Raw genomic sequence first — 22,298 nt, 5'->3', positions numbered from 1 at the left:
TAAACGGCGAAACTAAACTGGTGGGGATCCCATCGGGCTGTCGTCACCGGGCAACGTGCGCCTTCTCGGCGGCCTGACCTCTCTGCCGCCGTGACATCGGCGACAGCGTGACGTTCCATCAACGCATGCTTGTGCGTGCCACTTTGGGCTCACGGTGCACTGTTTCTCGGTGGCATTCTCCTCCTGTGCAGAGGCGGGGTTTCTGTGTGGGTTTGATGTTCTTCGTGCGGAGGTTCAAGACTTGCAGCGCGTGGCTATTTAATCTCCATTTTTAGTGTCACGACTTTCTTTCTGTCAGGTGTTTGTGCCGTGTGTGGGTGGTCAATCCCCCGGCACTGCCCGCCTGCCTGTCGCATCAAGGGCATTTACGAAGTGCTTCCTTCTTCGGTGCCGACCGTGGCTCTGTGCTGGAGTGTTCGTGTGCTCGTAGGCGGGATGGTGGTCCCTTTTTCGCTTGAGCCCCGAATTCACAGTACACGCATTCGAGCGCGGTGGATGCCGTCAGACCCTCATATTCCTAGCAGCGCCTTCTAGTTGTCGGGGGAACTCTTGCTTGTGGAAGTACTGAAGATAAAATACGGTTCCGGCTTGCTTTTCGTACGACGCCGTGCGGAAGCTGCATGAGAGTGGCTTCGGCCTGGGCTGTGCATTCCGTCGCGGAGGTGCGATCGGCGTGCCGTCCCTCGCTCTCGTCCTCGCTCAGGTGCTGGGCGGTGCTTCCGGTGGGATTTCTGGCGGTTCCGACTCACCGGGAAAATCAAATTCCACAGCGCCTGGTAGAGCGCGTAATTCCATGGGCGTTAACCATGTGCGTCACGACACCAATGCAGCAACTGCAGTGCTTGCCGCACACCGGGCAGTCTGCCGGGCGTCGGATCGTGGCGGGGTGGGTCCAGCGGGAGGAGGAGGCGTTTCCGTGCAAAGTTCTTTGCGTGTCTGCTGTGCGGCATCCGCGCCGCACCAACGGCATGTGCGTGGGATGGCGGGTTGCAGTGGTCGTAGCAGCCATCCGTATTGTGTGGGAAACTCCGGTGCGGAGGCGGTCCAGTGCAGCCTCTTCCCCACGAGTGAGGGTGGCGTCCGTGCAATTGGGTTCCCAGTCGCCTGATACAGTGGAGCGGCAAGCTTCTGGCTTGAGCTGTCGGGCACGAATAATACCTTCGGCCAATGCGACGATGCCGGTGCTCCATGTGCCTCTGAGCTGTGCGAGGTCGGACGCCTCCTCGGCTTATGCATCACAAGCTTATTTCCTGGTTATGCCGCAGTGGCCAAAGGCAAGCTGCAACCGTGTGTGCGCTACTCGGTGCTGCGGGCGAGAAAAAAGGGTACGTCCACAATGTGAGTCGCCAGGTGGTCCAGAACCGTCGACGTGTGCTCGCGTGCTTCCACGATTCGACGAGAAGGCGCATAAACGCACGCCGCCGTGGAAAAAGTCTCGGTGAATATCGTACTCTCCATGCTAACACCGCACCCCTCCGTATCTGCTGTGGTGCATGAATTTCGCAGGGCCGTAGGGGAATTGGGAAAAGAAGGAATTCCTCGTGGAGGCATCCCCGTACCAGCGTGGCCAATCCGCAACAACATCCCTTGCCTGTGGAATGCGGTGCGCCAAATAAATCAAAGGCAGCGCCGTGAAGGAATGTGCAAATTGCCGGAAGTGGCCGTCACACCTCCTGCACACAAAAAACTTGCGGGCCGTAACGGGCAACAAATCCCAATGCCGCGTCATCAAGACCCCACGCTCCAAGTGCACACCTGAGAGGGATCCTGCCATGGCAGCGGTGCGCTCGAGGACAAGTGTGGAACGTGACTGGGATGGCCTGGTCCGTCACTTCCACCGCTAAAGAGACATCGATCACCCCGTGCACTCGCTACACCAGAACAGGCCGGAATCACGGCAATGCGTCGTGCCCCAATACATAATCCCGCACAAAGACGTTCCTGGAAACCCGGAGCCCTGCTACTAGTCTGTCGCCGCCTTGCTTCTGAGAGCCGCAATGCCTCCTGCATGTAAATCCGCGGTAAGGCAGAGCTGCAATTCATTACTTCCACTAGGCGGTTCGCTGGATCCTTCCTCCATTGCACAGAATGAACGTTGGGTTCCTCGCACGCAACACCATGAAATTACAGTCCGATACAACACAACATCAGCAGTAACAAGAGCGACAACTCAATCCCCTTCCACACGGTCAGCGTGGAACGGGAAAAACTCCTGAAAGCACCCGATCAAAATGAAAACAAATCGATAGAAACAACGACCAACAACACTATCGGTGCCGTTAACGACGACTGTCTGTGGTGCGCAGCACAGCCGTGGCCCCTCAAGCACCGCATATTTACTAATTCCACTTGGCGTACGTCACATGGCGGCGTAATCGACCATACGGCTTGCACTGGATGCACGGTCCAGCGGGCTCTGTGCGTTTGAGTGGGTGTCACCGGCCATAGGCTGCGATGGCGGCGCGGGTGGTCGGTACGACGACGCAACGGTGGTGCCTGTGGCGTACAACGATGACGTCATTTCGTGCGGCTTCGGCGTCTCCTCGTCGCTCTCCTCGTCATCGCGCAGCAGCGTCTCCAGCCCTCCACGCCGCGGCTCGCGCAGCTCCTGCCAGTGGCGGTCCTCCGCGTACCACACAACGAAGCTGTACACAGTGACCGCAAGCGGCACGGCGGTCAGCAGCAGCACGATCGCCACGTACGCCCCCGCACCGCCGTCGCTCGGCGCAAGGTGGTTGGCCGCGCTGACCAGGCACAGCACAGCAAGGAGCACAAAGCTCGCCGTGCGCGTCACCGTCATGAAGGCCGAGCGCATCATGTTCATGAAGGCAACCACGCCCGCACCCGCAAGCAGCAAAGCCGCCATGCAGAAGTACAGGACGTGGCAGCCTCCCACGGGCGACTGCACAGCCGCAATCAGGCACACCACACACAACACCGACAGCTGGAATACGCACCAGTACACGTGGCTGTCCCTCATGTTCGTCAGCATGCCGCCGTACATCCGCTGCTGCGCCGCGGGGTGCCAATACCCGACGGGGTACAGCAGGCGCTCGTGCAGCGGCTTCCTCGAAAACTGCCAGTACCTCTCGAAGCTCGCGCCCGTGTGGCGGGCAATCAAGTAGCACACGCCAGCAGGGAACGCCGCACCGTACAGCACACCAACAACACCAATCACGCGGTGCTGCACGCGGGTGCCGGGCATCGCCAGTGCAAGCACGGAGCCAAAGAAGATGCCGAGGTGCATCGCGTGAGCCACGACGTACGTCAGGCTCGGGAAGCGCATCGCCGCCCACGCACTCGCCGCGTCCACGCCGCGCCACCGCTGGAAGGCGGCCGTCACACCGCAGTGCACGCACCCGAACACAGCGGCGAGCAGCGCGTTGCCCACCACCATCCACAGCGGGTCAAGAGCAGCGAACACCGACAGGAAGTACGGCAGCGCAACGGTGCTCGCACGCTCCTGCGCCGAGGCGCATGGCATCCTCGCGAACACGCCGAGCGCCTGCATCTCCAGGATGGAGCCCAGCCCGCCGGTCACCACCACGGCAACAGCCGCCGCACCCGCAACAACGCCGGTGATCGCTGAGAGGGCACTGGCAGCGGCGGGCAGCGTGTCAGAACTGATCGTGAAGGACCCAAGCAGCACACCCTTGCAGCCGCCGGACACCGCCGCAGCGTCGCAGCGAATGACTATCGTCTCGTCGGCAGCAATGAAGTAACCGCGGTGCACGGGCACAGCCAGCTCCAGGACGGTGGACGGATTCGTCGCGTTGCGCACCCACGTCGCGTTGCGCAGCATCGCTCCCCACGGACCGCCAAACCCACGCGGCTGCGCCGTCGACACCGACACGAAGCTCAGGTGCGTGCCGAGCCGCGGGTCGCGTGCCCACCGAAACGGCGGCGGCAGCGCCACCATCAGCCGTATCGCGACGGCGCTCCCACCGCCGCGGATGTCGTTCTGCGTCAGGCTCCCACCAGCCGCCGTCGTCGTCACGGCGAGCGTCGGGCACGCCACGTCGCTCCACCACAGCGTGCTGCTCACCGACGCCGTCGGGGTCCGCGTGGGCGGCAACGCCACCGTTTCCGTCACCTGCAGGGTCTCCGTCGGCCCGTACTGCGTCGGACTGTAGTGCTCGGTGCTCTGGCTCGGCGTCCATGTTGAAGTCAGGCTGCGCGTCTCCGTCAGCGTCGCCGTGTGGCTCAGCGGCGGCATAGCGGGCGTGCGGTTGCACCCGTCCACGTGCGGCAGGTACACCGGCAGGCAGTCGCGCCCGTACCCGCCCTCAGCACAGCGGCAGCCGCACGACCCCGACATCGCCCTCGTCGCAGCAGCAAAGCAGTTCACGTCGGCGTCGCACACGCCACACGCCGCGGGACGGAATTCCCCGATGATGCCGGCGGACCTGTAGTCCATCGGCCGCAGCGCCTGCCCGTTGAGCGTCAGGCACCCCACGACGAACCTTCGGCCGGCGCCCACAAGCGCAACGGTGCCGTCCATCACAACGGGCCCACTGCCAGCGTTCCCATAGAGCGTCAGCGTGCTCTGCACAAGATCCGCACTGCGCGGGTACGACGGCAGCGACAGAATCTTGCCGCTGATGTTGTTGCCGCGCACCGACAGCCACGACCCGGACGCGAAAAACGCCGACCCCCGCAGCTCCAGCAGCGCGCCATCCGTCAGCACACCGGCGTTTTCGTTCACTACGACGGCGGACGCGTTGGCCTCCACACCGCTGTCGAACACCAACCCATGCGCGGCGTACACCTGGCTCCCCGACACGCGCAGCACAGCGCCCCCCGACGCAACCACGCGCGCACTCGCGTACAATGCAACGTCGCCACCGAACACAACCGTGTCCAGCGCGACACCGCCACCGACAACCTCCAGCACGGCGCCGTCCACCACCACCGTCCGCCCACCAGTCATCACGGTCACGAGAGCAACGCCGGACACAACCAGCACGGACCGCACAAGCCGCAGGCCCGACAGCACCAGCACCGGTGCGTACGGCGAGGACCGCAAGCCGGGAAGATACACAAGCGGCGTCGACCTCGCGGCAACCAGCAGGGAATCCGTCACCGTCAGCACGGACCCCGCGGGATGCGTGCCGGTCAGAACAAGCGCACCGTTCAGCGCCTCCACATCGCACATCGACAGCTCCACCGGCCCGCTCTCGTCGCTCCCCGCCGCCCTTGCACCGTGCAGCGCTCCTCCGCCCATCACGTACAGCACGGCACCATTCAGCAGCGACACGTTCTGCACAACGATCCGAACGCCGTCCCGCGCCATCCACGGCACGTAAAGCACAGGACTCACGCCGTCCAGCACAACGCGGCGCAGCGTCACCTCGCTCGCGCCAGCAGGCACGACGAACACTGACCGCACCGTCACGCCCTCGCGGACAAACACACTCGGCGCAGTGCCCACAGCAGGCGGCAGTGCGGGAGCTCCCACAGGCACGCACGCCTCGCCGTGCCCGCCGCTGCCGCACAAGCACACGCACACACCGTTCCTCATGCTCACCGACGCCGTCCCGGGAGCGTAGCAGTGCGTGTCCCTGTCGCAGTCGTCGCACCCAACAACGTCGATGCTCCCAGCGTCGCCAAAACCAGCCGCTGCGTACTCCTCCGCCGTCGACAGGACACGTCCACCAGCGTCGTTGCACGCCACCCTCAAATGCGCCCCTGCCGCAAGCGACAGGCTCAGCGACAGCATCCGCGGCAGCAGCGCTCGGTTGCGCACAAAGCTCAGCGTGCTCCCAGCAGCGGTCACGGTGCCAGCGGTGTAGAGCATCTCCCTCGAGACGCCGTCGTGCACGTTGCTCTTCGCCAGCAGCATCGACCCGCCGGCCAGACTCACCGTCGAATAGAACGCCACCGCGTAGTCCTCCGTCGACACAAATTCGTTCCGCACAAACGCCACAGCGGAGCCCGACACGCTCACAGCCCCACGCACAGACACCGCGTGCTTGCACAGCAGGAAGTCGCTGTCAACAAACGCCACCACGGAGCCGCCGCTGGCCGAAACACCGCCCTCCACCGACACGCACAGCCCCAGCGCCGTCTGCACCGACAGCCCGTCCACGTACAGCGCACCGCGCGACGACAGCGCCACGCCGCCAACAAACAACACGCCAACAGCGCCGCGGAACACAGCCGCCACATGCGTGCGCGCGATGGTCAGCACGCTCCCAGTCAGATTCACGCTGTGCACCACGAGGCACGCGGAGGCATCGCCAAGGCCGTAAGCATCGCGGTACGCAACGCGCTTCTCTGCAATCAGCACCGAGTCCACCACAGTGACGCGCGAGCCCGGCGGGTATCGGTTCGCCACCAGCACGCCGCCGCCGGAGCGCGACTCAAGCCCGCTGATCAACACATCGGCGCGCTCGCCAGCAGGCGGGTCGGACAGCCACCCAACAACGTACAGGCTCGCTCCGTCCACAAACGTGCAGTTCACCAGCGTCACGTTGCGCACGCTCCCTGACATCGACTCCATGTCCACCACGACGTCCGCCGCAAAGGTCACACCAACGTAGCACACCACCGACGTCCCAAGGCCGGCGTCCACCTCCACATCCACACGCACGTCCCGCACGCACAAGTCGGCGCCGTCGGTGCTCGGCGGCTCGGGAACAGCAACGGGCAGGCACGCATCGCCGTGGCCGCCCTCAGCACACGTGCAGGCGCAGCCATCACTCGAGGCCGTCGTCGTGTACGCAGGGAAGCACGACGCTGCGAGGGCGCATGGGTCGCTGCAGGTCAGGAATGTGGCATTGTACACGGACGGGATGACGTACGTCGCCCCTTCCCCGCCGCTCCCAGTGTTGCAAGCAGCCACAATCGCTCCGTTTGTGTTATCGCGGGACCCCGTGGATATCCGCAGTACTGTCGGCGTGACCCTGCTGGACATGAATCGGTTGCCAGACAAAGACACCGTGGAGTCGCGGAGATTCACCGTGGGGCTCAAAACGGCAAACGCTTCCGATGGGGACGCGTGGCAGAGGTTGCCGCTCAACTGCAGCCAGGAATTGTAGTAGATGCGGGAAGAGTAGCTTGGGTAAAACACAACCGAGCTTCCCTGCATGTCGTTGCCCTGAAACACAACCGCTGACCGTGACTCCACACGTAATGCCAAAATTAGTAATAAAAAGTAACTCACCGGCCTCGACACAACGTTGCCTCGGATCACCACAGCAGAGTTGTTCAGTACACTCAGCGACAAGGACTGGCTAGACCCTTCAAGATTTATCAGCGTACTGTCACCGCCAGCCATATGAAACGTGTTACCCACCACCGCAAACACGGAGTGCCACGACACCCTCAGCGCAGATCCGAAAGCATAAATGGCGCTTGACGATGCCGTCACGCTCTGAAACACATTGCCACTCAGCACCACCGCGGAGTCGTTGCTGATCGCCAGTCCATTCATCGCAACACACGACGAGCAGTCAAGTTTCAAGCCCGACCGAGGGACCAGCCTCGTGACCGTGAAGCGGTTCCCGCTGATCGTGATGTTTGTGTGCGGTGGAAACACACCCTCCGGGCTGAGCAGCGCGTCACTAAATGTGTTGCCGGCGACGAGGATGTTCAGCGACCCCACAGCGGCGTACGTGTTGCCCAACAGCAACAGCACGGCGCCGTCCCTCCACGTGCATCCATCGAACGTGACATTCGCCACGTCGCCCGTCATCCCCCCAACCAGCACCGTCAGGCTCATGCCGCCCCCGCTGAACGTCACGTTGCGGTAGCACAGCCACGACAGCCCGCCGCCCACAGCCTGCGCAACCTCGGGGTACACCATGTCGCTGATGCACTCACCAGCCGGCGGTGGCAGCGGTGTAGGCCGGACTGGTGGCGGTGTTATTGGTGGCGGCGGCGGGCCAGCAGGCACAGGCGCCGGGACACACACATCGCCGTGCCCTCCAGCAGCGCACTGGCACATGCAGCCAATGACCGCCGTCGTCAGCGGAGCAAAGCAGTCGCCCTCCTTCGTGCACTGCCCGCACGCAGCAACCGTCGTCACGTTGGTGATGCCGCTCAGTTCTAGCTCTGCCGCCGTCGTCACCACCCGTCCCGCGACCATCAGACACCCAGCAACGAAACGGTAACCGGCCCCAACCCGCTTCAGCAATGATACCGACAACCCCGTCGAGCCCATCCTGCACCCCGTCAGCGTCACAGCACTGCTGCCGTCAATGCTCACAAATGCGGACTCAGTGTCGTAGAACATCGCACCCACCTCCACTTTGTTGTCACGCCAATCCAACCAGCTTGACTGCTGAACAGTCCACAAGTCATCGTTATAGATGGCGTAGCGCACGGAGCCGCTGTTCCCCACCACGCGCAGCACGCTGTGATCCGACACGCTGAATCCTTGGCGCTGATACAGCAGACTTGCTCCGAATAACATCGTATTGTTGAGCAGTGCAAAAACGGAGTGGTCACTCACACTGAGACTGTGCAAATAGAACACGTGTGTGTATCCCTCAAAGCTGCAGTACCGCACGTACAGCGAGCTGCCACCCACCAGCTTCAGCGCCCCGATCGAGTACAAACCAAGCGCATCACGCTTCGTTGCATGGGCCTTGACGTTGCTGACCAACAGCGTCGACGCACTCAACACGAAGTCGTCCAGCAACAATACGCTCCACATGTTGTTCACAGTGCCCGGTAATTCAATCGCGAAGGTCTGCACCGCATCAACCTCCGTGACGGCGATGTCGCAGCGCTGCGGGAGGGCGAGTAAAAAAGCAACAACAGAGGACCGCAACACCGTCCGGCTCACGCGGATTAGGACGCCGGATGACTCGGCCGCCTCAGCACCCCCAAAAAACTGCAGCGCGGCACCCTCACGAAATGTGCACCCGGTGAGCGTGATGTTAACGGGGAGATGCAGCGGCATGCTGTTGAGGAAGAACGTCAGCACAGAACGCCTGCCGCTGAATGTCACACCCGCGTAGCAGTGGTGCGTCTTCCACATCTTCAGCGTGAGGTTCGTCAGCGTCTCGTTCACCACGCAGCTCGTGTCGCCGTCGACGGCTCTCTCCTCTTCGGGCGGCACAACCGCGTCGGGCACCTCGAAGGGAAGACACGACGCGCCATGCCAACCGTCCTTGCAGCTGCACGAGCACGAGCCGCGGTCCACCGACTCCGTCCCGGGAATGTAGCACGCCGAGTCATCGTTGCATGTGCCACACCTGAAAAGCACCACTTCCTCCGGAAGCAAATAGTAGTACAACAACTCCTCATTACCCTTCAGGTTGCACCCCACCACAAACCGTGCGGGTAACACAACAATCGTGTTCGATTTAAAGAGCTTGGCGAAGAGTGCGCTTCTTTCCACCTGACGGTTGTTTGCTAGCACCACGGTGGTGCCGCTGCCCGACAGCTGAAGTTTTTGCCAGGAATACGGAATAGATAATACTGAGGCTGCACTTACGTTGTTGCCCTCCACACGCCACTGCGCACCTCCCTCAAGTGTCACCGAGCCAGTCAAATACACCAGCGCGGAATCAAAAATTTCCGTCCCGCCAACAAAGGTGCAGTCCGCCACTCGCAGCAGCCCCGAAGACCTCACGGTGGTATCCCCAAAAAGAATAACGCCATTGACCGAGCTCATCGTGTTGTTCTCCACGTCAAAGTAGCCGCCGTTCTTCACATCAACAGAAGTAACGCAAACAGATGATTCCACACCCTCATCGTCCTCCGCTGTGCTCAGCGTATTTCCCTTCACAATAATCCCACCACCATCAACAACAACACCACCGGATAAATAGACTGCATACCTATTCCCCTCGATGTAGTTGTCAAGCAGCAGCAGCGTCATATTTGCACTGAGAGCAAACTTCACAAATAAAATGGCGTGGCCCGACGTCGTCACAAGCATACTGCCCGCCACCAGTATCTGGGAGCTCACGCCAAAAACACCCCTGAACTCCAGCTCACCAGAATCCAGCATCGAGGAAACAATGTTCACGTGCACGCGTGCACCACTCCCCTTGATCGACAGGCCCATGAGGACGCACTTCAGCAGCGTGATGTTGAGTGTCTGCTGTGGCGCGTCAAAATACGACAGATCCAGCACAATCGCGGCAGTGAAGGTCACGTTGACGAGGCACAGACCACGCACACCGGGATCAGGATAGTCAACGGAGTCGATGCTGCCACCGTGCACGCAGCGGACCTCCGTGTCCCTCGCGTCGGGGGGCGGGAGCGGCCCAAGACAGTCCGGAACCGCAGCCGGCAGACACGTGTCGCCGTAGCCGCCAGCAGCACACACGCACTCACAGCCGCTGATGCTGCTCGTCCTCGCAGCGAAGCACACGGCGTCCACGGTGCACGCGCCGCAGTCCAACACCGTCACGGGTGCTCCAATATTGAGGTCTTCTTGGTAATTCGTCACAGGTGAGCCCCTTGCCTCGTTGCACACGCCGTAGATGATCGGGCGCGAGTCGGATGGTGGTGACCACTTGGTTGTCATATATGTGAAGAACGAATACAAGCCGTACGCAAAACTATTGTGAAGTATCGACCACACACTCTGATCGCAGAAAGTCACGCCGTTTTCCATGACAACGTACACAACGTAGGCGCTGTGGAACTCGTTGTCGCGGTGCACCAGCCAGCTGCTGCCGGTCACAGTCAGTGTATTTGCCTTGAGCATGGTGAAGCCAAGACGGAAAGTGCTGGACAAAATCTGCAGCACGCTGCCGCCATCCACAACAACATCCTTGAACACACACGCGGCTTTGCCATATTCGGTGCTCGGCACACTCCACGAGCTGTTCTGTATGGAGAACACGGAGCCGCCACCAACACGCAGGTCCGACGCAAGAGCGTACATCACGTGCATCTGCGAATTGACGGCGCAGTTGTCCATGAAGAAAACGCTGGACAGGTTCACGCCGAGGCCGCGCTCCACGAGCATCGCAGCGCACGAGCCCCCGCCGCACACCAGCGTCGACCGCGTCATGACAAACCGCGTCGACAAAAGCCGGACACCGTCCAGGACAAGCGCGGGGCCGTGCCGAAATCCCTCAAAGCCAGGGGTCGTCGGCACGTACTGCGACCTGCCAACCGTCGCGCGCAGCGTTGAGTTCGCCAGCAGCACACTCGAGTGCAGCGGCATCGCGCCACGCAGCACAATCGTGCCCTCCAGCGACGTCACATTCGTCATGTTGACGAGGGCGTGGGGCACCAGGCGCGCCGTGCTCTCGCTGAGGCCGCCAATCCGCAGCTGCGCACCGCCCTCAAGCACGCAGTGGCGCAGCGTCACTTTCAGCGCGTCAGCGAACGCGTCCGTCAAGCGCAGGTCCACCGCCACAGTGATCGGCCCACTGAACACCACCGAGTCGAAGCACGCCGTCGCACGCCCGCCGCCAACCGTCACCGACTCCGTCAGCATCACGCCACTCACGCAGCCCTGCGCACCGCCACCACTGCCGCCGGACCTCGCAACCGGCACGTCGAACGGCAGGCACGCCTCGCCCACACCGCCGGCACGGCAGCTGCACACGCATTCGGAGAACGACGCCGTCAGCGCATCGAAGCACGTCAGCGCGGCCGCACAGCCGTCGCACGGCACCACGCTCACGGAGGGCAGACCGGCCATGCGGTAGTCGCCGCTGCTCTGCAGCACACGGCCGCCGGCACGGTTGCACTGCACGGTCACGGTGCCGCTCGTGATCGCCAGTCCGGAGACAAGCGTCGCGCCGGTGGCAGCGCAGCGCGCAATCGACACGGTACCGCCGCTCAGCGTCACCCCCGAAAGCGACGCCACCGACGACGCCTCGCCCACCGCCCACACGTCGCGCAGCTCCAGCCACCCGCCGGCTCCGATCGTCCCACCGTCGCAGTGCACCAGCAACGACGCAACAGACCCCTCAACGCGCACGAAGCGCAGCACCGAATCAACCACCGCGAGGCGCTCTCCAAGCACAATGCCGCCGCCGCTGCTCACAGCCGACACGTTCGTCACGGAGAACACCGAGTGGCTCCGCAGACTAAGACACGACAAAGACGCCACATGCATCGCAGAAGCGGTAGGACCGCCCGACGCCTCCAGTGACACGCCGTCAAGCACCACCGCGCTCGACAGCAGGTCCACACCGCCGCCAACGTACACCGCAGACCCGCCCGCCTGCAAAGACCTCAGCACAGTGTTGCTCACACGCAGCTGCGTGTGCAACAGCGACGTCGCGTGCAGCACAAGCGGCGACGCCACCGCGTCCGTCAGCCCGCTCAGCTGGGAGTAGCGCATCGGTCCCGCCGTCACAATCGTCGAGTCACGGACCGTCACGTTCGTGTGTGCCGGCAGGTTGTGCACAAACACAAGGGAGCAGTAGCCGCCGGACAGCCCGCTCACGCTCACCTCCAGGCTCCGGTCACTCGCCGGCTCGCCGCTGTGGCCCCGCACGTAGATCTGTGCACCGCCGTCGCACACGCAGTTCCTCAGTTCGATGCGCAGCGCGCCGGGAAGCATCGCCGCCACGTCGAACACCACAGCCACGCCGTTCGTGATGTACACGCCGTCCATCAGCACCGTGTCCATAGCGCGGCCAACCGTGATGGCTCTGTCCACCGTGCCGCCCCGCAGTCGCAACACCACCGCATGCACCGCGGGCATCCACGCAGCAGCAGCAAACAGCGCCAACACCACAAGCAGCGCCACACGCACAGCCGCAATGGCCCTGTGCCGCACACGGTGCCGGCTGCGCGGGCACGCACCCACCGCAGACCGCATCCACCAACCCAAACAAGTATCAACAGGGCTGTCGTGGTGTGTCGCACTCGCCCCGTCGACCATAATTCCAGCTTTCAAAATCCCTTCTTGCAGATTGCGAATCCAGTGACACGATTCCGCCAGATCGTTATACTAATACTGCTAATCCTAATACTGCAAGTAATCCCTAACACCTTGAAACGATAGTTGTGCTGGTCAAGCAAAAGTATCTCCAACTGCACGCTCAAAAAAGAATAAAAGGCAGCAACAACAGTAGCCAAACACAGTGGCACGCAGAGGCATCCGGTCATACACAATAACCATCACAGTACAGCCGCCGAAGCAAAGCAGCGCAGACGCAATCAATTCAGTGACACCATCGCCTTCCCACCGCCCACACAACCCCGTACAGCCACCGTGCCGAGTGGCGGAATCCCGGCAAAAAGCCACATGACCACTGGCACCGCTCCTGTTACCGAGTGGCTGCATCACAGGGCGGTCCCGATGCCGTGCACGACACACAAGAGCCGAGGCAGACCACGTGGCAGCGTTACGACCGCCAGCCATTAAGCGCGTCCGAAAGGTCGTTGTTGGTGTTGGTGGTGCGTAAGTGGAGTGGAGAGCTCGCCGGTCGCCAGCAGTCAAAGCATCGTTTCTCGTTCACGCGAGTCGGCATTGCACAGCAATCAGCGGCAACATGCGCGCCCGACATACACAACAAAGAAAAAAAAAGAAGCACGGCGGCACTCAGACACGGGGAAAAAGGTCCACATCGATTTTGCATTCCAATTGGCTCACAGACATCCGGATGGTGGTCGCGACGCTGCTCTGCGGTGCGTGTGGCGTGTGACTGCAGTGGACAGAGAGGATGATGAGAGGGATGGGAGACGCAGTGCGGCCCTCATCCATCTCGGTTAACTGTGACACCGGTGACGTCCTCCCGTCACATCGCCTGCAGCAAAGACCGTCGCCGTCAGCAGCGGTCGGTGCCTTCCCTCTCCCACTGGGGCGCAACTCCACCAACGCAGTCGCTCGCCTCCTCCCCCACCAACACAACGAGGGAGCAGCGGCAAAAGATGAGACGCACGGCAAGCGCGCAGTCGCAGAGCCCTACTGCTGCCGCCATGGCCAAACAACGTCGGCTGCAGGGCGCAAAAAGAAGGGCAAACACACCATCAAACGCTTTGGCACCACGTGGAAGCACCGCAACCGACACACGAGGCAAAGCGCCGTGAAGCAGGCACCAAAATCAAAGCTCCCACAACAAATTCATCGTGAAGCAAAATAAAATATTATGCGAGCGCAAAAAAAAAAAAATCACACAAACTGAAAAACAACAATGACGATGCAGAGGCAATAAATGGTCGTGGTGCGCAGCAGCCGTGGCATCGCGTCCTTCCCTCATCAAACGGCACCGCACCACAACGCACCGTGACGACAGCCTGCAATGACGACGATTGAGTAGCACGCACAAAGCGGCATAAACCTTTCATCCCGCACTCGCGCAAATTTATGCTCTCAGTACGTACTGCCAACAGCACAGGGAAGGACACGGAAGAGGACTGTGTCATCCATCCACCTTCTGCCCACAACAGATCTTCCCCATCCTCTTCCTCGCCACACCCTGGGTGCCGCGAAACGCCGTCAAGCAAAGCCACGTGTATGGAATTCTCCAATGCGCGGGGCGAGGCTGACAGCCACCCACGCTCACTCCCCCACACATATCCTTTCCCGCAGCTTTTCCCACACACAAAAGGGCAAAGACATGGAAAAGAAAAGCCCGCCGCACAACGCATGCAGAAGCACCGCCATCCACTGCGCACCGCACACCCACGGCCGCAACAAGAGGGACGCATCCAACTCCACAGCGCTGCCCTTTAATTCTCTCTTCCCCGACGGATTGGCACCCACACTCACAGTGAGGCACGGCGCACACCATCCGCTCTCCTCCGAGTGCGCTCAGCAGGCCGGCGCCCAGTCACCCTCGTGCCATCGCAATGGGGAACACAAACAATCGTCGTCGCGGACCATCAATTCCTCTAACAGGAAATAAAAAAAAGAGGCATGTCAACAGCACAGCCAGCAGAGAAACACTCAACGGGACGCGGAGACACTCAGCGACAGTGAACACAGCAAATAATAATAATCATAATAAACGGCAGTAATTTACCAAAAACAAAAGAAAAAAAGGTGAGAGTCCAGAAGAACTCCCAAGCAACATAAAAAAGTAAAATCCATGATTCGGAAAGATGTTTATTTCATTTGCCAAGCAGCACAATAGAACCGTGTGTTTGTGTATACATATCACCCTCAACAATAAAAAGAAGTCAATAAAGGACTTTAATGTTCCACCAGCCCACACAGCATCCCCAACTTTTCACGCGGCATCCGACATGTTCTTCCAATCCTCGTTTCATGCAGTCCATGGGACGCACAGCCACAGGGCCGGCACCGCGCGTGGGCAACAAAAAACAAGCAAAAGGGAGAAACACTTCGCTCATTACAGTGTGCAGCAGACAGCCATTAAGTAAAGAAGAAAGTGAGGATGCAGAGAGATACGTCGGCAATAAGTCTGGCACAGCTCTCCGCCCTCCATCACCACACGGTGGCAACGGCACACACCCGTCCACAGAAAAGAAAGCAGAACAAGAAGAAAAACACGGCGGCAGGGTGTGGCTGTGTGTGTGGCGCTGCGGGTGTCTGCCCGCCCTGGCCGCAAGGAAAACAAAACAAGAGGGAAGAAATGTGTGCTCCGCCCCACAGGCCCTCGTCGCACGCCCACACGTCGCGGCTCCCTCAGCGCGCCGTTCGTCGCGGCCCCTCCTCATGCGTGCAGCAGGCGAGGCGCACAGGGCCGTCGTCGTGAGCGTGTCGGTGGTGTGCGAGTGGAGCAGTTGGGCGGGAAACACACGGCACCCCTCACGGGAAGAGTGCAGCAACAAACAATTAAAGAGGGAAGAGTAGAAAAGAAAAGAACGTCCATAGTGATTGTCCCAAAAGCAAAAAAGAAAGGGATGAGAGTAAGAAATAAATATAAAAAAAGACTCGAACAGACAAAAATAACAGAAAAATATTAAAAAAAAAAGAAAACACACACACACAGTGAGAGAAGGACGAGTGTGTGTGCGGGCGGTGCACGGCTCTCTCTCCCTCACTCTCACGCGGCCACCACCGCAGCCGCAGCCGCACACGCAACAACAACAAGATGAAGAAAAAGAGGGGAGGTGGCGTGGGAGACCGCGGTGCTGCCGTCACTGTCGCCAGGCATTGTGTTTATTTGATTAGTGGCGTTTGCACCAGTTATGGTTTCTTGTACTTTGCCTGGAGGATTCTCTTGATTTTGTTTCTTTTGTTCCTCTCGTTCCTCTTCTGCTTCATCATCCTTTTCTTCTCCAGCTTTTTGTTTGATTCCTGTCGGAGTTTCTCCTGCATGTGTGCGTTGGACTTCCTGCTGAATATCAGTTGAGTTTACTTTCGGGGCACCTGAGACATGTGCAGCCTCCTCTCTCTCCTGAGCCCGATGTCTTTCACGACCCTCAACACCTTCTTCCCCTTCTTTTTCTTCTTTTTCATTGGAACCATCATTGCCTTTGTGTTCTCCCGAAGAATATCTCCCGCAGATTTACGTGGTGGTATGTCTTCAACATTTGTTTGTTGGTCTTTTCCATGCGTCTGTTGATGTCCTTCTCCATTTATTGTATCCTCTTCTTGGAATGGAGTTTCGTGATCTTGCGACTGTACTCCAATTCCTTCATTCTGTTTGGTTACTCCCGCTTCACCATCACCAAGCGTTTCTAGTCCTTCTTCTACTCGGCGTTGCTTTTCAGGTTGCATTACATTTTCATCTACTTTTTCCAGGTTTAAATCATCTTCTTGTGGTGGTCCTCCTCCTCCTTTTGATTTCTTTGGCGATGGTGATGGTGGTGGAATTTCTTCTCCTGATGTTTGTGGTACTTCATCAGAACCAGCTACTTCTTTTGTCAAAAGGACTTCTTTATCTGTTTCATCGGTTTGTTCATTAACATCTGATGCTGTTAAAACTGAGTTGTGTGATCCTCCATGTACAATTGGTGGTGGTTCCTGAAAACTTTTTCCGTCACTCGCAGAGGCACCAGGTGAAGTTACACCTGCATCATCCTCAGCATGAGCACCGCCAGCACCGCACCACAGCACGCAGAGGGCACACACCAGCAGCACACGGCCAGTCAACATCGCCATCACTCCTGTCACTTGCGTGTAGCCTTCACCACAAACTAACAACACGTCAACGTAGAGCAAAAGCAAAAAAAAAAAAAAGCACGGCACAGTAAAAAACATCACCAGCGGTACGCGTTTCATGCGAAATGTTGAACCGATTAAAGCGCAAAAACGCACAACGCCATGCAATAATTTAACAGCAATAAAACACACAAAACAAGTGCAAAACAAAAGAAAAGTAAACAAGCAGCAATAAAGTAAAACAGTAAAAATTACAAAAAATGCACCCAAATGGCACCAGTGCACATGCACCCATCCTCAACAGTGCGTCTACGCAAAAATTTGTATGCATGTCGTGCATACAAGTGTGTCTGGGACGCGCTCAACGTGACGGATGTGGGAAGCAACGCGGAGCACACAGCAGGGCAGCGGAGGCAAACAAAGCAAAAAACGATCATCATAATCACTCTTACTTCATACATCGGACCACAGTGGACGCGTACACATGTCCCCGTGGCTGAGTGCTGGCACGCACAGCCCACGCTCCCTTTCAGCCCACAGCGGTGTACGCCAGCGCGGATACGCCGAGCAGCAGCGGGGCACACACCCACGCAGAACTGCTGAGGCTGCCGTCGATTTCGCGAAGATGTGGCGGTGCGCGGGTGGTCGTCGTGGTTGGTACCTCCGTTGTAGTGGGTGCCCTTGTGGTCGTTGTCGTAGTTGTAGTTGTCGTTGTCGTGGTATTCGTTTGTGGTGTCTGTGCCTTAGCCTCTTTGTTATTTTTTGACTCATCCGTAGCCTGCTCTAGATTGTTTACCAACGACTCATGAGACTTATCCGTTGAAACTGTCGGATGGTCTTTTTTTACCGTCTAACCCTGACTGACCTGACACACTTGTACCTCCCTGCTTAGTAGACGACTTCTCTGATGGCTCTTCCCCAATGGCCGTAAGTGGTTTATTTAACGCATCGGTCATAACCGTTTCCGGTACTTTACGAGTAGCTAAACCTAAAGCACTGTTCCCCGGACCTGGTGCGTCCGGTGAGGCCGGCTCACCGAAGCCACCTGGATCTTCACTCCCTGTTATGCACACGGACGGGCAGCAGCACAGGGCGAGCACCAACAGGGCGCACAGCAGACGGCACGTCATCATCATCGTGAGTGTGGTCGTTCAGTGGTGTGGAGCTGATCTGCACAGTGAGGGACATGGAGAGCAACAGGGGAGACGAGAGGTGCGGCAGACACACACAGAGGACACACCACATGAGGAGAGGGCAGCAGCCAGGCATGCACCGTACGCCGCACACCACGCACGACACACACTCCAATCCACGGCAACAGGCACACACACACACGCAGCCCTGTCGCAACACCAACACACAGATGGAAGAGGGAGAAGCAAACAGGAGCGGCACACAAGGCTCCACCGCATGTACATACGGCGAGAGCGGTCCGTCGCGTCGGCACCCCTCACGGAGGGTACGCACACACACGAGAGGAGGTGCAGCGCACACAGCAACAAAAAATCAACGTAACAATAATAAAAAGGAGATCCCCGCACACCACGTGGATTGTTGGTCCACGGGAAGTGCAGGAAATATTCACCACGATAATAATTCAGTTGATGTTTCCTTTTCGTTGTTAGCTGTGACAACAGCGGCTGAGTAGTGCAAGAGAAGCCCGTACAAAAACGGCAATTATTCCGTCGCGAACGGGCGTTCGCACATGCCGGGGCGGCCCACACAGTCGCAGTCCATATTGCCAATGACAGGACATTACCAAAGTGGATGAAGCGGAGTATCCCGTGGTCCGTCGTGGGATCAGCAGCCCGTGGCGTCTGCGACGGAGCGGTGGCGGAAGGGCTTGGCCCATCCTGCGCGCCCGCGTTTTTGCTTCCTGCGCGCGAGGCGATTGCCAGTAAGACGGTGGAGCCATTGGGACATCCGCACGCGAGGGCTTCTCCAACTATCGGAACGCCAGGCTGAGTACGTCAGGCGCGTGTCCTCCATATTGTGGACGGACGAGCGCACTCTGCCGAAGATTGGGCAGGAGGACATCAATCCGCCGCTCGCTTGTCAGCAAGGAGTTGCGGTGCTCACTTCAGGAAGAGGTTCCGGCGGAGGCAGAGGCGGGCCGGTCTCCTCGGTGAGGGAGGGACGGCACCACCGACACAGGGAGGTGCTTGTGATTTGCAGGGCGCGTGCAGGCCTGTCGAAGAGTGGGCGGGAGTCGCATCACGCCTGAGCACAGTGCCGCCACTCGTGGCACGATTTCCGGGTCGACACCAGGAATGGGGTCCTCGCCACACCGACAAGCGCCTGTTGTGCGGTGTGCGCCTTCCTTTTCCTCCTGGACATCCTTCCAGTATAGCCTCATGACGGCCGTAAGGAATTCCACGTGCCAGATTGGGATGCCCTCTTGCGGGAGAGATCGTGCCATGACGGCATCAGCGTCCGCTGTCACGTTGCGTGGGATTCCGCAGCGTCACGGGGAAAATACGGAGTCAGCTGTGCGACCTCGATCCGCCAGGGAAGGCGGCACGGTACAAATCTTCTCGCTGACGTCGCCGCGCACCGCCGGCGGGCTAAGGCGGAGCGCCTCGATCGCCGAGAGGGTTTCTGGTCACAGGAACTCGTGTGGGCGATTTGGGCGCTGCCAGGCGGGGGAATGGATAAATTTCCGCGGCCGTGCTTGGTGAAAAGACGCTCCGCTCGGCAGGGCCACGCAATCCCGCCAGCAGCCGCGCGGTGAGGCCCACAGGCAGTCCGACCGACCGGGGAGGCGAGAGGCAGCGCGGCGGATCCAGGCGCATGCTCAGCGAGAGACAAGCCGTCCGTCCAGCGGCCTGGGTCATACGGTCCCAGAGAGGCGCGGACCGTTTCAACGACCGATCGTCTGACGTCGTCCGGGGTGTCCTTGGCACGCCGCGGCTGGAAGACGCCCGCCTCGTTGCGGCTCGCAGCGTCCCAGGCGGCAAATCGCTGCTCAGCATGAGGGGCGCGGATGTGGTGCGGGGAGATCCCCATTTTACTGCAAACGCGCCGCGGTTTCTTGGGGACGGCATCCCTCGGCAGCGGAATTCCCGTAGCTGCCTTCCCACGCATCGACGGAGGCACGGCACTGTCTGCGTTTCGGCCTGGTTAAAGAACTTTTGTTTTATTCTCATGGCGATAGTGAGGCACGCGCGTCTCAGAGCGCAGGACGCGTCGCGGGTGTGCAGCATCGTTTGGAATAACCGATGGGTGTCGGTCCCCGTGAAGGCGTCATCAACGACCCCGGACGACAGCAGGAGCACATCGAGTTTATTTGTTAGAGTGCTTGATTCCATTCTCTTGCAGCTTTTTTGGGAGAAGGTGGGAGGTTGAGGACATTTAGACTGAATACTTTTGAGTGGCTGCGTTCCGCTGACTTGCGGCCAGTCGTGGCACTCTTTTGGGTTTGGCCGCTCGTCTCTTTTGTTTACTTCCCACCGCAGCACGTGGATAACACTGATCCGAGGGACATTTGTTTGACCGCGTGTGGGCTGCTGCCGTGCGTGGTGCGTGGACTATTTGATTGTGTGGGGAGGTGCATTGGAGTGACGAATACTTCTGTTTGGCGTGTCGCGGTGTGTCGGAACGATGTTCGGAAAACATGTGAGGGGTGTTGTTTGTGGTTTGTTTCTTCTCTGGTGGAGCCGACATGTGTGCGGGGATTGTGGCATTGCTGGCTGACAGTTCCACTTCACTTTTCAGCATTCCTGGATGTGCTGAGGAATGACGGCTGGCGACCAGCGTGTTGGTGCTGCTGGTGGGAATAAGTGCATGAGGAATAGGCCGTTTTCTCTTTTCCGTGCTGGAGCCGATGGACTGGCACGAGGGCACCGGCTGCAGGCTGCCTGCCAGCACGTGTGAGCAGCGGATCCATGCACACACCGACGCTTGTCGCAAGAGCTTGTGCGATCACAGTGGCCTTTTGTTGCGTGCTTTTGTGGACGTCAGCCCACCGAAGAATGTGTGAAGCAAACGGCTGACTGCACGCGAGGAAAATAAGTGCGTGCACTGTGCCGTGTTTCGGCGTCGATGGCAGAGCGACAGGAAGCCCGTGCTGGCAACCGAGATCGTTGCGTCGCGAGGGATGTCGGTGTTGATTTTGGATCGTCGAGGGCGAAGTGATTTTGCTGCTGTCCGTGTGTGTGGCCACTCCGGCGGAGGTCGAACACAAAAGGGAGGGATGCAGGCGTTGCGTGTGTGTGTGCAGGTGCCATGCAACAACGTCACAACAAACATGCTGCGACTCGGTGACCCTCACATCGCTGTGGTCCCCACGAACAGCCGAGGCACGGCCCACATCGATGCACTCAGTGGACGGAGTGAGGCATCTTTTGAGGCGCTGCAGGGAGCAGGATGTGTTGACGCAGCCACGACGTGCATGGAGTGTCACGATTGCACAGTCAGCTGTGGCTGGTGGAATAATTGCTTCTCGGAGGAGACAGAGAGAGAGCTGCTCCTGCTGCTGGCGTCGTTGCTGCCTTTCGTGGCCTCCCATGCCGATTATTGTCTGTCCGCTGATCATGGGTGGCATGCCTCCACTAGTGACGTCGTCTGCAGGCATTTCACAGCACCAGTGAGGCACACATCATGTCGCATGCTTTGGCTGTAGATGTGGTGTCGTGAGTGCAGCCGGTATTATATTGCCCGACTCCTTTTTACTGCCTTTCGACAAATGGATGCGTCGCCGCCCGAGTCATTCGCTGCAGCTCCGTGTGCTGTACTGCCAGCACACGACTCTCCTGTTGTTTGGCGCCTGGCTGACAGTCAAACACCACTGCGTTGGGGCATGCAAGGATGTGGATTGCCGCTCACGGTGTTGGGCACCGCTGTTTCGATGCGGCGGCCACACGAGCGGATGTATTGTGGCACAATCAAATGCGTGAAATATGCGGAATCACAGCGGCTGCAATAATATCGACGGTGTGGCACCACGGAATATGTGAGAGGGGGTGATGCATGATGAATCAGAGTGGGCGGCATGCGAGGGAAGTGCACCGCGACGGAGCGTCATCCCGCCCTCAGCCTGCAGGGGAATGTACGCCCACAAAATATATGGTCGAGACACCACCAAACACGCATGCCCTCCATGCAGCAATAAATAGGAGCGAAGGTGCGTTGTGGTGTGTGGGAGTCCACTCACATATTATTCATTTCCACCGCAATAAACGGCGAGGAATCAGGTGCCACAGCGACGAACGGAGGAAATAAAAACATCTATTGCAGCACTTTACCAGCGAAAAGCAGGAACAACACAAACCGAATTCTTGTCTGCACCAACACAAGAAAACTTTACAGGAAGAAAGCAAATAATAATTGTGCACCCTGTAGAAATCCTCAACAC

At 59.3% G+C, this 22,298-nt stretch overlaps 3 protein-coding genes and 2 pseudogenes across 3 annotated transcripts, besides 4 other annotated features; all 5 read right to left on the bottom strand.

The window, feature by feature from the left end:
* Nucleotides 1–22,298: part of a sequence feature (areas not merged during assembly with more than two copies in the genome that could not be assigned to a particular haplotype) that runs on past both edges of the window.
* Tc00.1047053506613.130 (dispersed gene family protein 1 (DGF-1), putative) lies at nt 2,360–12,811 on the bottom strand (the record flags this gene model as incomplete). Its single annotated transcript, XM_811214.1, has 1 exon — nt 2,360–12,811. The coding sequence occupies one exon, from the start codon at nt 12,809–12,811 to the stop codon at nt 2,360–2,362; it is 10,452 nt and encodes a 3,483-aa protein (XP_816307.1).
* Nucleotides 15,723–15,817: a sequence feature (T-rich).
* On the bottom strand, nt 15,884–17,065 carry Tc00.1047053506613.110 (annotated as a pseudogene).
* Nucleotides 17,126–17,204: a sequence feature (T-rich).
* Nucleotides 17,475–18,083, bottom strand: Tc00.1047053506613.100 (annotated as a pseudogene).
* Nucleotides 17,587–17,672: a microsatellite.
* Nucleotides 19,510–20,253, bottom strand: Tc00.1047053506613.80 (uncharacterized protein; the record flags this gene model as incomplete). The annotated part of the gene is made up of 1 exon (XM_811213.1): nt 19,510–20,253. One exon carries the CDS (start codon nt 20,251–20,253, stop codon nt 19,510–19,512), a length of 744 nt encoding a protein of 247 aa, XP_816306.1.
* On the bottom strand, nt 20,649–21,518 carry Tc00.1047053506613.70 (uncharacterized protein; the record flags this gene model as incomplete). The annotated part of the gene is made up of 1 exon (XM_811212.1): nt 20,649–21,518. The coding sequence occupies one exon, from the start codon at nt 21,516–21,518 to the stop codon at nt 20,649–20,651; it is 870 nt and encodes a 289-aa protein (XP_816305.1).

Source organism: Trypanosoma cruzi, genomic scaffold (assembly GCF_000209065.1).
Source record: "Trypanosoma cruzi strain CL Brener 1047053516667 genomic scaffold, whole genome shotgun sequence".
Classification (NCBI taxonomy): Eukaryota; Euglenozoa; class Kinetoplastea; order Trypanosomatida; family Trypanosomatidae; genus Trypanosoma; species Trypanosoma cruzi.
Note: the sequence above shows the minus strand (reverse complement) of the source record. Positions and strands in the feature narration are given on the sequence as shown.